A 13,730-nucleotide genomic window follows, 5' to 3' on the forward strand; every position below is an offset into this window, starting at 1 on the left:
CAAAAAACAGCAAATATCAAAGCTTTGAATTAACTCGCCTCATATTTATTGAGCTCAGATAGACTCGACAGCCTTCACGGAACAGAATAAGAGCACTTAGCCTGTTGGCCTTAAAAAAAACACATCAAACTTACCATTGATATGGCACGGTAAAATTAATGATACCACAGTCCTACAGGGCTGTTCTCCCAACAGACAGAGAGAGCGAGAGAGAAAGAGAGAGGTGAGTGGGGGTGGTTTAACCTGAGGGTCACCACGCCTCAGGCGAGGGGAGAGGTTGAGAAGGACAGTCCTTCATGGTAACCTCAGCCTGCGCGCGAGTTGAACTGACAATGTTGCCATCACTCAGAGCAGTCAACTGAACTGACCGATTGATGTTGGGGCTAAAACATTCATGTGTTTTCCAATCTAGAAAGTTCCTGCAGCAAGCCGCAGCTAAATGTTGATCGACGTTCGGCAGTTTCTAAACAAAACAATCTTAAAGTCACACAGCTGAGCTTAGGGCCAGTGTTATGCATTATCCATTTCCTGACCTGGTTGGGTCAGGAGATCATCTAAGTTATGAACCCCACAGTTATTTGTGTGGCCCTTCGCCACGGGAACCGAGAAGATGGGTGGCACAGTGGCTCAGTGGTTAGCACTGCTGCCTCACAGCGCCAGGGACCTGGGCTCGAACCCAGCCTCGGGCAACTGTCTGTGTGGAGTTTGAAGTTCTCCCCGTGTCTGCGTGGGATTCGTCCAGGTGCTCCGGTTTCCTCCCACAGTCCAAAGATGTGCAGGTTAGGTGGATTGGCCATGCAAAACTGCCCTACACTTTCAAAGGATGTGTAGTCAAGGTAGGCTAGCCAAAGGTAAATGTGGGATTATGGGAAACGTTGGAGTGATGAGTGGGGTGGTCTTTGGAGGGGTGGGGTCAGTGAAGGCTAAATGGCCTCTTTCCACACTGTAGGGATTCAATAATTCATTATTGTCCTTTAGGAAAGGAAATCTGTCGTCCTTATCTGGTCTGGACTACATAATGACTCCGACCCATAATAACGTAATTGAATCTGAAATGGCCCAGCCAACTTCTGAGTTTCAGGGCAATTATGGGCGGGCAAAAAAATGCTGGTCTTGTCACAGGCGCCTAAATCTCCTGAAAAGGAATACAATAACACATCATATTAAATTGAGTCCCACTTACAAATTCCTATCTTGACTTCTTAGGTCGAAGTATGCATTAATTTGATATTGGAACTAGCTATCTGATGGGTAATACGACTGAACACTGCTGACTGTGCTTCAGGTTTGATCTCATCAAGTTACAGCTGATCGGCTATTTCACTGAAATTCCTTTATGAATTTTGATCTCAGCAACTTGCAAATCTGCCTTCAAAGGACGTCAAATTGATGAAACCAGAGGCTTTCTGTAGTCTGCAGTTCATCTCGGAATTCCGAAAATCAGGTCAGATTCCTTAATATCTGCTTCTATTCACACAGTGATTCAATTTCTACTTCATGACAATTTTATGGAATTGGAGAAATTCACAGCTCACAAACAGATCATTCACCCCATCAGCGACAAATTTCCCCATGGTAGCCATCCATTTTGCAAATAATTACCTTACGCCCTTCGAAATGAATTAACATTCTCTGCTTTAATGACGGTTGGCAGCAGAGAATTTGTCATTCCAACCGCACTGTGTTCACCTTCACTTTAATTCATCTGAGGAATTGCTGAAAAGTTCTCCTCTATCACCACCATGTCAGCAAATCATCACATTAAAACTCTTCATAATTCTGAAGACCAAAAACCATTCATCACAGCTTGCGTGGAAAAAGATATCACCGACTTGTCATAAACATCCATCTTGACAAACCTGTCAGAACTCATCCCTAGTTATGATTTAATTAAGTCTGTGCTGCATCTTTTGCAGTGCTCAATAACACACACTCCTACTTTCTCAACTTCTCTATCATCTTGATCTAAAAATATTAATTCCATCTTAGGTTCCTCATTGTATTTTTCACACTTGGCTAAATCATCTTACGCCATGGTTCTCCAAAATATAGCTTGGTGTATGAGTCATGGCTTTTGACACAGAGAGTCATACAGTACAGAAACAGACCCTTCAGTCCGACTCGTCTATGCTGACCAGGTATCCTAAATGAGAGTCCATTTGCCAGCATTTTGCCCATATCCCTCTAAACCCTTCCTATTTGGGGCGGGAGGGGGGGTGTCAGTGCAGACTTGATGGGATAAATGGCCTCTTTCTGCACCATCTCAAAACCTTTTTAATGTTGAAGTTGTACCTGCCTTCACCACTTCCTCTGGCACCTCATTCCACAGACATGAGTTTCATATTTTAACAAAATCTAACCACTAGTATAACATGACAATTTTATTGTTAAAGCAGTATGTCATTATGTATTTCTCAGTCCCGTACATGCAGACTTTGAAAGTTCCTGAACTGTGGGCTATTGTGATGATTTGAACTCTTGAGATAAAGTTAAGACAGAAATAAGTACAGATCCTAAAACATCTCAGAGCTTAGGGAGCATCTGTAAGTGAAATTTCAGGGCGCAGCCCTTGGCTGACAGGCATTTTGGGCTCAGGAGACTTGTGTTACAGAACTAACTCTTGTGCTCTTCAACAGAACCATGCAGGTTCATACCCACAAGAATCTGTAGGCCTTCGCTGAGTGACCTGACTGTGTTTGTTGAATTTTAATATTGAGAAAGTGGTAAAAGGAACCTTGGCTTGCTAAGGGTAGATCCCAGGGGAACTTTATAATCTCAGCTTCAAAAATAACTGGCTGGTATCTGTTGTAAAGTTGTGAAAGTATGGAGATTGCATCCTGAGGGTGATCTCATAGCTCTTGCAAATACCTGACCTCTGGACTATAACATTAATCATGTACAGATACAAAGTCCCAAGCCACTTTGCATCTACTTGTAAGTGGCCTGTGCGCATATTTGCATCATGTAATAATCAAAAATAATACCAGGTCAGCAATTGTGCAGCCATTCAGTTTAGTAAACCTGTAGTACAAGTGGAGATATGCAGATTCAAGGTGCCCACAACCCTTGAGTAAACACAAGCCGACATTTAGTTTGAACAGACTGCACTCACAGCTGGAGTTAAACCAGGATTCCATCTGGTTTTGCAAGCTTCCTTTTTTAAAACCTGAGGGATCAGTCGCATTAAGAAAGATGAAACACAAATAACTAAGCAGTGGAAATGCAAAGTAATTCTTGGTTCAAGCATAGAAACATCAACACAGTCCCAGACTGAAAACAGAGGTGGCATCGGAAGACATCTCAAAACAGAAGGCACATTCAATTATTTGCTGATCATTATCCACTCCATTGTCTGTCCAACTGTTGTTCTGTCTCTTTGGCCACTGTTCACTCCTTAACCCACCCCTCTACCATATCAACTGTGTAAAAATCACCTTGCTCCTGGCTACTATCAGTTCTGAGGAAGGATGACTGCAAGTGAAATGTTAACTCTGATCTCTCTCCAAAGATGCTGCCAGACCTGCTGAGATTTTCCAGCAACTTCTGCCTGTGTCTCAGTTGTTCGTCCATTGATCAGGAGTATTTTCTGTGTTTTTTCTTTCATGAAAGCACATGTTGCTTCCTATAATGCAAGCGGTAAAGATGTCAAGTATATCGAGATACCATTTGTCCATTGGCCCAACCTACACAAATATACAACCAGTGTTCATGTTGTGACGGCCAAAAATAGATTGAGGCTCGGTTACAGATTTTCCTTTGCTCTTGCCGATCAGTTAAGCACTGATCCCGGTGATGACAAACTAGGTTGAAGAGTGTTTCTGAAAACTGGGAAGAGTTGATTAACCTGAGCTCTTTAAATTTGCATAAAGAAAGATCAGTTCAACGTTGTTGAAAGCTGGCACATCTAGCACCAGCTGTGTTTAGGGTTTTTGGCACACCGTTTTGGATTGGTGCTGGTCATTCCCAGGTTTTACTGGCCTTCCTTGCGCAGGATTGCTGGAATCAGGCTACAAAGTAGGACAGATAGTCACCTTTGTTGTCTCTCTGTGCAACATGGAATCCCTACAGTTTGGAAACAGGCCATTCAGCCCAACAAGTCCACACTCACTCTCCATCAAGCACCCCACCCAGACTTAACCCCCAACAATGTACAAGCCCTGCATTTCCCAAGGCTAATCCACCTAGCCTGTACTTCCCTTGACACTACAGCATGGCCAATCCACCCTAACCTGCACATCTCCGGACTGTGGGAGGAAACCGGAGCACCCGGAGGAAACCTCACGCAGACACGGGGAGAATGTGCAAACTCCACGCAGTTGCCTGAGAGTGGAATTGAACCCAGGTCGCTGGCACTGTGAGGCAGCAGTGCTAACCACTGAGCCCAAACTATGACAAAAAGCGGAAACAAGGACAGAAATTTCTGGCGAAACACAGCAAGTCTGGCAACTCCAGCAATTTCTGGTTTTGTTTCAGATCTCCAGCGACTGTTTGTTTTCTTATAACCTCAGCCAGTTCGAATCAGTGAAGGTACGGATGTACCCTCCCCACCCTAAGCCATTGCCTTATCACCAATTTTTCTAAGTAAGAGGAGGGCATGGTACGGATGAAAGGCAAAGCCAGTGTTTTGGAAAGGATGGAATTGAACCGAGATAGGAAAAGAGCAAAAAGGAGTGGAAGCAATAGAATAGCTCTCTCAAAGATCTGGGACAGGCCTGAATGAAACCCCAAAAACCCACTGGAGGGGGGAGTGGTGAGTTGGTGACAACGCCGAGCAGCTTAACATTCAGAAATCAGCTCCGCAGTTGGAGAGCTGTCTTCAGCCAAACTGTGTTGGCGTTTACTACAGGGCCCAGCCCTGCCCTGCACAGCACATGTTATTGCTTTAGAGTAAGGTCCACCACGTGCACATCTTCACTCATATTTCTTTTGCAGTCAAGCTAACCAGTGAGTCACTTAGGTCAGTTATGTTACCGGTTAATCCAATAATTGATTTTGAACTTGCATGCCTCGAGGCTAAGTAAGACAGACATCGGGTGTGTTACTGTCAGTGACACTGCATGGATCAAAAAAGATTGGTAACTTTGGAACCCCACTCACTGAAGATTCCTTCCAGCTTTCTGACTCATGTGAAATAGGATTGAATCAGAGCCTCTCAGTGTTTCTATTGATTTGATGCACTGATGTATTATTTTGGAATGGCCACACGCATTGTGCAATAAACACAAAGTGTTCCTGCATGTTCTGTTGATGTGTGTCTCGGCTTTCATTCCACTGAAAGGCACAGACCTAGAGAGCCAACTACTGGTGAGACCGAGGGAAGGGGTGATGGGTTAAATTCAACGTTTGGCATGCCAGAAGTGGTTCCTCTAACACTGAGCATTGTTGAGTGAGTGAGAGAAAGTAAATGTTTACCTCAGAGTAGCTGGGACACAGTGTAGTGTGTATGCACAAACTAATCAATCAGTAAGCTCCCTGACTAGGATGGTACGCTAACAGAACATGCAGGAACACTTTGTGTTTATTGCACAATGCATGTGGCCCTTCCAAAATAATACATCAGTGCATCAAATCAATAGAAACACTGAGAGGGACTGACTCAATCCTATTTCACGAGTCAGAAAGCTGGAAGGAATCTTTAGTGAGTGGGGTTCCAAAGTTACAAATCTTTCTCGAATGCTGCTCCACTCCACTGTTTACATGTTGAAAGGCTAATGGATTATCCAGTATTCCGCAGACATATATTACTCCCACCAGCTCTCCTAAAATCCATCAGGACAGTTTCATCTATAGATGACCGGTGCCTCCAATGCCTAGTTTCTGAGCTCTGAACACAAATGTGAAGCAATTGAATATTTCTGATGAAGGGTGTATGCCCCAAAACATCAAATTTCCTGCTCCTCTGATGGTGGCTGGCCTGCTGTGTTCATCCAGCTCCACATTCTGTTGATTCTGACTCCAGCTTCGGCAGTTCTCACTATCTCCTGAAGCAATTGCTCCCTGCACTTTGGCAATGCTTTGCTCTCACAATCCACAGCACAGGTGAAAAATTAACGGCTGGAAAGCTTTCTCTGCAGACAAATAAAATTTTGCAGTAATCACAAGGTTTGAACTGGAAATTCTGGTGATCAATGAGACCATTTGTGAAACTGCACATTTTTGTCCATTTCTTCCGTTAGACAGTGATTTCAATTACGTTGCCAACTCGTAACAATCATTTATATTGTGAAGGTACTAAAAGCTTGTTTTATTTAGGGTCCTCATGGCAGTTCAGTGTTAACAGACTGTTACTGAAATCGCCAGCTACTACAGCTGAGGTCTTACTAGAGACAAATGCTACAAATTTTCAACAGGTCTGACAACATCTGTGAAGACAGAGACAAAATGAACATTTCAGAACAATGATGCTTTGTCTGTACTGGAGGAATATGGAAAATGCAACAGGATTTTAGGGAGTGAAAGGGGACAGATGGGCGTAGGCTCAGGAAGGTTTGTGAAAGGATGGGGGCTGCGAGAGATTAAATATAGAAGTGGCAAAAGTGTCAAAGGGAGTGGTAATTGTCTTTATGATGAAACAAAGGGCTTGTTAAGAAATAAAAACAAAGTTCTGGAGACGGTCAGCAGGTCTGGAAATATCCGTGGAGAGAGAAACAGAGTCAACATTGAGATTCCAGTCTGACTCTTCATCAGAAACTGCTCTCAAGAAAATTCACACTCAACTCGAAACGTTTGCACTGTTTTTCTCTTCATTGATGTCGCTGGACCTGCTAAGCATCTCCACAGAACTTTGTTCAATTCAAGGATTTATCCACAGTGGGTGTGAACAGCAAAATCATGGTCAACAATGTCAAAAATAAAAAAAACAGAATAAAACCCTGGTAAACATGATGAGAAAGAAGCTGAGTTTACAGTTTAACAATGTCGAGTCCAGAAGGTTGTAAAGTGCTAATAGGAAGATGAGGTGCTGCTCCTTCAGCTTTCTGTGACCTTCACTGCAACACTGAAGCAGACTGAGGACAGAGATGCCAGTGCGAAAGCAGAACGAAGAATTAAAATGACAAACGACTGGTAGTTCAGGATCAAATGCTAATCCCAAATATGAATCGCTGATCATTCTAATCCACAGGATAGCTGCCAGTCTGGCAAGACCCTTTCATGTGAAAATGTTTTTGTTTTCTTTAAATCTGTCCTTCTGTAAAACTTGATGTCATTACTCACCCAAAGGCTGCCCGGCCACTATCCTGTTGTGCTCTCCAGCCACTGCAGCTCGGGCATTCCGTTCAAACACGTACTGCACAAACGCGTATCCTTTGTGTACAGAGCACCCCACTATCTTGCCGTACTTCCCAAAGATGGCCTCCACATCTGCCTTCTTCACAATGGCTGTGTTTAGGTTACCAATGAAGACTCTGGAGTTGATGGACTTGGGGTCATTTTTATTGGTCACATTACTGGTCACTGACTTACTTGACATTTTCCTCTAGGAGGGACCTGCAAAAGCATAAATGAACTTTGAGCAAAGAATGATCTATGCAGCTTGTTGTAAAGTTTCATTTATCTTAGGTTACCTCCATATGTGCTAATGCAGTCACTAGTGGCATGATGGAAAATGAGGAATTCGAACCAAGGAATGGCATAATCAATGGTGCTGATTACTGCAGCACTGACGCTGCTTCCTATGTAAGTGGAGATATGAAAAAGCCATCACAACTATGCATGTTCCAATCCATGCTGGTACTGAGTTGGGGAATGCATCCAGGAGGTTATTGTAACTCCAGGTCGCGGGTGGGGAATGCAGGTATATTGTCAGTCGGATGGTCCAGGCTGAACAATATCTGGGCAATGGGGAGATGCTTGGGGGAATTGTCCAGCTACCCTTGAAACAACAAAACTCTTAACACAGACAAGCTCATTTAAATTCAATGAAAGATAAAGATGGCAAGTTAAAAAGAAAATCGCACCAGACCTTTCGTCATATTGAGTGTTTTTGTTTCAAAGTACTTCCTCCAAAGAAAATTTGTAACTTTCCCGAAAATAGTCGATGGCCATTGTTTCACATGTACTGGTAACACCTATGAATTCTTCTAGAGATTTCAGGCATACAGCTATCCTGGGTTATAAAGCACAGAATGTAAACCCAGCCCTGAATCCCATCTTCAGCAGGAATCAATTGTCACTCTCAGTCAATGCCAGCTACATGTTCCCACAGTATAATATGTGCCAATATCATCCCAGTTAGCTGTGCATAGCACTAATCAATGGTGTGTGAGGAAAATCAGCATGGCTTGCAGTTCATTACTAAAATCCTTGATGTGACCTGAAAAACGTTGATAGAAATATAATGATATTAAATAATGTTACATTTGTGTTTTAAAATACATTCAGCATATGCTGCTAAGGCCAGCACCCTCTTTAAATCAATGTTAAATGAAAAGATTCGAGTTTCAGCAACAACTTGGATTTCTATAGAACTTTTAACCTGGTGAGGTATCCTCGTGTACCTCACATGGACACTTTCAGGTGAGGCTTGGCACTCAGCCACTTCAGGAAATTAGTACAGGTAACAAAAATAAATGAGGGCCAAGAGATAGGTTTGAAGTAAAGGAGGAGAGAAAGGTGGAAAGATGTGAGGAGCAAATTTTAGAAAACGGTACCAAAACAACTAAAAGCATGGTATCTCCATGCTGGAATGATTAAAATTGTGTACGATTGAGAGGCCAAAATTAGATGAATGCAGAGGTTCCAGGGGCTGTGTGGCTTGAAAAGAGAAAGAAGTGGTGAAGCGATGGAGGGTTTGGTCCCCAGGGGAAAAAAATTAAATCATGGATGGGATGGGGGGTAGGGTGGGGGCCAGTCAGTAGCACAGGTGTACTGAATGAACTCATCCCAGTATATCTTCAATGGAAACTGGTTAATTGACTATTTACATACTCCAAATGGGATCAAATTCACTCGGGACACCATGAGGTCTTGCCCGAGTGACTTTATGCACAACTATAGTGATTTATCAACCTTATTCATTTTGCCCGTTGAGTAGATGTCCCAGAAAGGGGCTGCTTTGTAAGCAGCTCAGCTTGCGACTGTGTACTAAGCCATAAATAGGAGAACTGGGCATCCGAGAAATCATTCCAAGTGTAAGATTATCTCTCTTTATTAGGACTGTGTGCCGGTTCTCCAGGAAATACACTTTGCTTTTAATTCCAACCGTTAGGGTCACATTCATGTCACAGGTACCCAAAGTGAAAACAAAAACTGATTCATGTTTGTTTCCATGAACCAACAGACTGCAAGTTGTTGGACAATTTCCAACAGCCGCTCTTCTATTCTAATAACACAAAGGCAGCAAATGGTAAACAATTTGATTCTGGAAGTAAAGGACACATTAAATTCTCATCTTTCTTTACCTCCAGCAAGACAGTGCATAACATCAGTGCAATAAGCTAAAGTATTAGACCATTTACCAAGTCAAACATGCTCTCTGAACTTACTTCCTGAACAGCTCTGCGTTTTCAGGCTAAATGTTTTGGGTTTTAATATCCCCTTTATTGTTCTTTGAAACCATAGTACTTAATTTTGTAGCAATGGGTCACCATGCACAAGTTCACACCAGGTTTTCCATGGAGTTGTTTTACAGAGACCTTCTTTAAATTTATTTAACTTCAATTCCAAGAATATATTTCAAAAGAAGGAGTCTGTCCTTATCTAGCCTATCGGTTCTCTTCATAACTTGGCTGTCTTTATATAAATCGTTACCATATCCCCTTATCTGCCAACGAGTCATCACAATGTAGTGTCTTCATTTCAGCTACTATCTTGGAGATACGTTCCTGACACACATAATGTATTCTGAGGGTGAGCAGTTCAAAACTGAACATTACACCCCAACAAGATTTTGCCATCTATTTATCTTTCATTTGCTCATGGGTGGATGTGCGTCGCTGGCTGGGTCAGCATTTATTGCCCACCCATAGTTGTCCTTAAGAAGGTGGTGGTGAGCTGCCTTCTTGAACCGCTGCAGTCAACGTGCTGTGCGTAGACCCCTAGTAGCACTAGGGACACAGTTACAGGACTTTTACCTAGCAACACTTAAGGAATGGAAATGTATTTCTGAGTCAGGATGGTGAGTGGTTTGGAAGGGAATTTGCTGCTGGTGGTGTTCCCATGTATCTGCTGCCCTCGTCCTTCTAAGTGGGAAGGATTATGGGTTTTGATAGTGCTATCTAAGGAGCGTTGATGAGTCATTCAGTGCATGTTGCAGGCAGTAACCCACTGCTTCTCCAGCACTGGTCACAGAAGGAGTAACTGGTAAGACATCCAGAAACAATCAAACAGGCTGCTCTGCCCTGGGTGGCATCAAGCTTATTGTGTGTTCTTAGAGCTGCACCCATCCAGGCAAGTGGGGAATATTCCATCACACTCGTGACTTGGGACTGGTTGATGGTGGACAGACTTTAAGGAGTCAGGAAGTCACTGAGTCATGGAATCATACAGCACGGAAACAGACCCTTCGGCCCAACTCATCCATGTTGACCAAGTTTCCCAAACTGAGCTAGTTCGATTTGCCTGCGTTGGTCCCTTATCCCTCTAAATCTTCCCTATTCCTGTACCTGTCCAAATGTCTTTTAAATGCTGTCACTGTACCTGCATCCAGCACTTTGTCTGACAGTTTATTCCACACACGAACCACCCTGTGTGCGAAAATGCTGTACCTCAGGTCCCTTTTAAATCTTTCCCCTCTCACCTTAAAAATATGCCCCCAGTTTTGAACTTCCCCACCCCGGGAAAATATCTTTGCCATTCACCCTATCTATGCCCCTCATGATTTTGTAAAGCTCTATAAGGTCACCCCTCAACCTCCTCAGCTTCAGTGAAAAAAATCCCAGCTTGTCCAGCCTCTTCTTATAAACCAAATCCTCCTGGTTCTGGCAACATCCTGGTGGACCTTTTCTGAACCCTCTCCAATTTAATAATATCCTTCCTGTAGCCACCGCCCCCCGACCTTTAGGTTCACTAATGTCCTTTAAGGAAGGAAACTGCTATCCTTACCTGCTCTGGCTATCTGTGACTCTTGACCAACAGAAATTTGGTTGACTCTCAACTATCCTCTGGGCAATTAGAGATGGGATGGGCAATAAATGCTGTCAAGCCAGCAATGCCCTCATCCCAAGAATGATTTTCTTTTGGCAAAAGCAGGATGACCAGAACTGTACGCAGCACTCCAACAGCGGCTTCATCAAGTCCTGCATAACCTCAACATGAGGTCCCAACTCCTATACTCAATGGTCTGAGCAATGAAGGCAAGCGTGCTAAATGCTTTCTTAACCACCCAGCCTACCTACAATGCGGCTTTCAAAGAACTATGTACCTGAACCCCCGAGGTCTCTCTATTCTGTAACACTCTCCAGGGCCCTACCATTAAGTGCACAAGTACTATCCTTGCTTGTTTTACAAAAATGCAACCCCTTACATTTTTCTAAATTAAACTCTATCTGTCACCTCTCAGTCCATTGGCCCAATTGATCAAAATCCCTTCGTAATCTTAGATGACCTTCTTCGCTGTCCACCGTCATCAATTTTGATGTCTGTAAACTTACTAACTATGCCTCCCAAATTTTCATCCAAATATAAATGACAAACAAAAGTGGATCTCTGTGGGACACTGCTGGTCACACCTCCCCAGTCTGAAAAACAATATTCCATCACCGCCCTCTGTCTTCTACTGTCAGGCCAATTTTGTATCCAATTGGCTAACATTCCCTGAATCCCACATGATCTAAATTTACTCATCAGTCTGCCATGTGCAACCTTGTCAAAGGATTTACTAAAGTCCATGTAGACAATGTCCACCATTCTGCCGACCTTTTCGGTTACATCCTCAAAAAAACTCAATCAAGTTTGTGAGACCAGACCTCCCACGCACAAAGCCATGCTGACTATCCCTCATCAGTCCTCACCTTTACAAATGCAGGTAAATCCTGTCCCTCAGAATCCCCTCCAACAATTTACCCACCCGGATGTCAGACTAACTAGTCTATACTTCCCAGGCTTCTCCTTACAGCATTCCTTAAATAAAGAGATTCACTTAATCCCAATTGTCTGCACCTAATTTACGTCTCCTTTTGTTTCAACTTCAGCTTCAATATCTTTAGTCGACACAGTTTGGAGCTGGAGGAAGACGGCAGGTCAGGCAGCATCAGAGGAATAGAAAACTGATGTTTCACGTCGGGACCCTTCTTCAAACCTGAAACATTGACTCTCCTGCTCCTCTGACCTGCTGTCTTCCTCCAGCTCCACACTGTGTTGACTCTGACTCCAGCATCAGCAGTTCTTGCTATCCCTGAGCTCAACATCTTTATTCATCTATTGTTCCCCACATCAGGGACAAAGGAGACTTCAAAGGCCCACCTCAAACACATGGATTATTGCGGGTGGCATCCTCTCTCAATTAGGGAGAGCTAGACAGAGAGTAAATATTGTGGGAATAAATACATATTGTGGGAATTTGGCAAATGCTGACATGGTGTTTTCAATAAGGAATATTCTGTTAATAAAATGGAGTTGAGCTGCAAACTGCATTCTGTATCTCTTTGTCTGCATCAGCAACTTGGGTAAAGTGTTTTTAATACGTAAAACATAATACATAAAATGTCCAAAACACAGAAAGCATCAGCTTCTGGTCAATGAGAAACTCTAAGGATATTGACATTTTTTGCTATTTTTTCTTTATTTTATAGAAGTTATGTGCATTACTGGCTAGACCAGTATTATTGTTCATCAGTTTAAGAGCCCACCAAATCGCAATGGGTCTTGCAGTGAAGTGTAGGCCAAGCCGAGGAAAGGAAAGCAACTTCTATTGTCTTCCCATTAGTGAATCAGATGGGTTTTTACACATTCAACATGGTCATTATTAGACCAGCTTTTCATGTTGAGATTTGCATTGAATTCAAACGTCACCACCTGCTATGATGGGATGTGAATCAATGTCCCCAGAATATTAGCCTGGGGTCTGGATTACTAGCCTGGTGACATTACTATTACACCATTGCCTCCCCTAAATAGTGGACGATTCAGTAATGGTAAGCATCATTAAATACCAAGGGGGTCTGGCTAGCCTTGCTCTTGTTGGAGATGGTCACTGCCTGGCATTTGTGTGGCGTGAATGTTGCTTGCCACTGGTCAGCCCAACTCTTTGTATTGTCCTGATTTTGTTGCATTTGAACACAGACTGCTTCAGTACCTGAGGAGTCAAGAATGGAGCTGAACATTGTGCAATCATCGGTGAACATCTCCACTTCTGACCTTATGTGTGGGAAGGTCATTGATGAAACAGCTGAAGATGGTTGGGCTGAGGACACTACCCTGAGGAACTCCTGCAGAGACATCCTGGAGCTGAGTTGGCTGACCTCCAACAATCACAACCATCTTCTGATGAGCCAAATCAGATCCCAACCAGAGGAGGGTTTTCCCTTTGATTCTTGCTGCCCACAGCTTTGCTTCCTGATGCCCCACTCAGTTGAATGCAGCCTTGATATCAAGGGCTGTCACTCTCACCTCACCTCTGGAATTCAGCTCTTTTATGCATGTGGAACAAAGGCTGTAATGAGATCAGGAGCTGAGTGGCCCTGATGGAACCCAAACTGGGCATCACTGGGCAGGTTATTGCTGAGCAGGTTCTTCTTGATAGCACTTCTCCTAGCCTCTTCCATATTTTGATATTTTACAGGACTTGTTAT

The 13,730-nt window shown here is 43.3% G+C and overlaps 1 protein-coding gene across 9 annotated transcripts in view; it reads right to left on the reverse strand.

Moving 5' to 3' along the window:
* LOC125459689 (RNA-binding Raly-like protein) overlaps window positions 1–13,730 on the reverse strand; it is a 1,242,755-nt gene that overhangs the window by 788,859 nt on the left and 440,166 nt on the right. For all 9 annotated transcript variants that reach the window (XM_059651584.1, XM_059651585.1, XM_048546398.2 and 6 more), the window contains one exon: window positions 7,216–7,488. In XM_059651584.1, the coding sequence (XP_059507567.1) occupies window positions 7,216–7,471 (256 nt within the window). In that variant the 5' untranslated portion in view covers window positions 7,472–7,488. The remainder of the gene's footprint in view (window positions 1–7,215; window positions 7,489–13,730) is intronic.

The sequence above is a fragment of the Stegostoma tigrinum genome, chromosome 16 (genome assembly GCF_030684315.1).
Source record: "Stegostoma tigrinum isolate sSteTig4 chromosome 16, sSteTig4.hap1, whole genome shotgun sequence".
Lineage (NCBI taxonomy): Eukaryota > Metazoa > Chordata > Chondrichthyes > Orectolobiformes > Stegostomatidae > Stegostoma > Stegostoma tigrinum.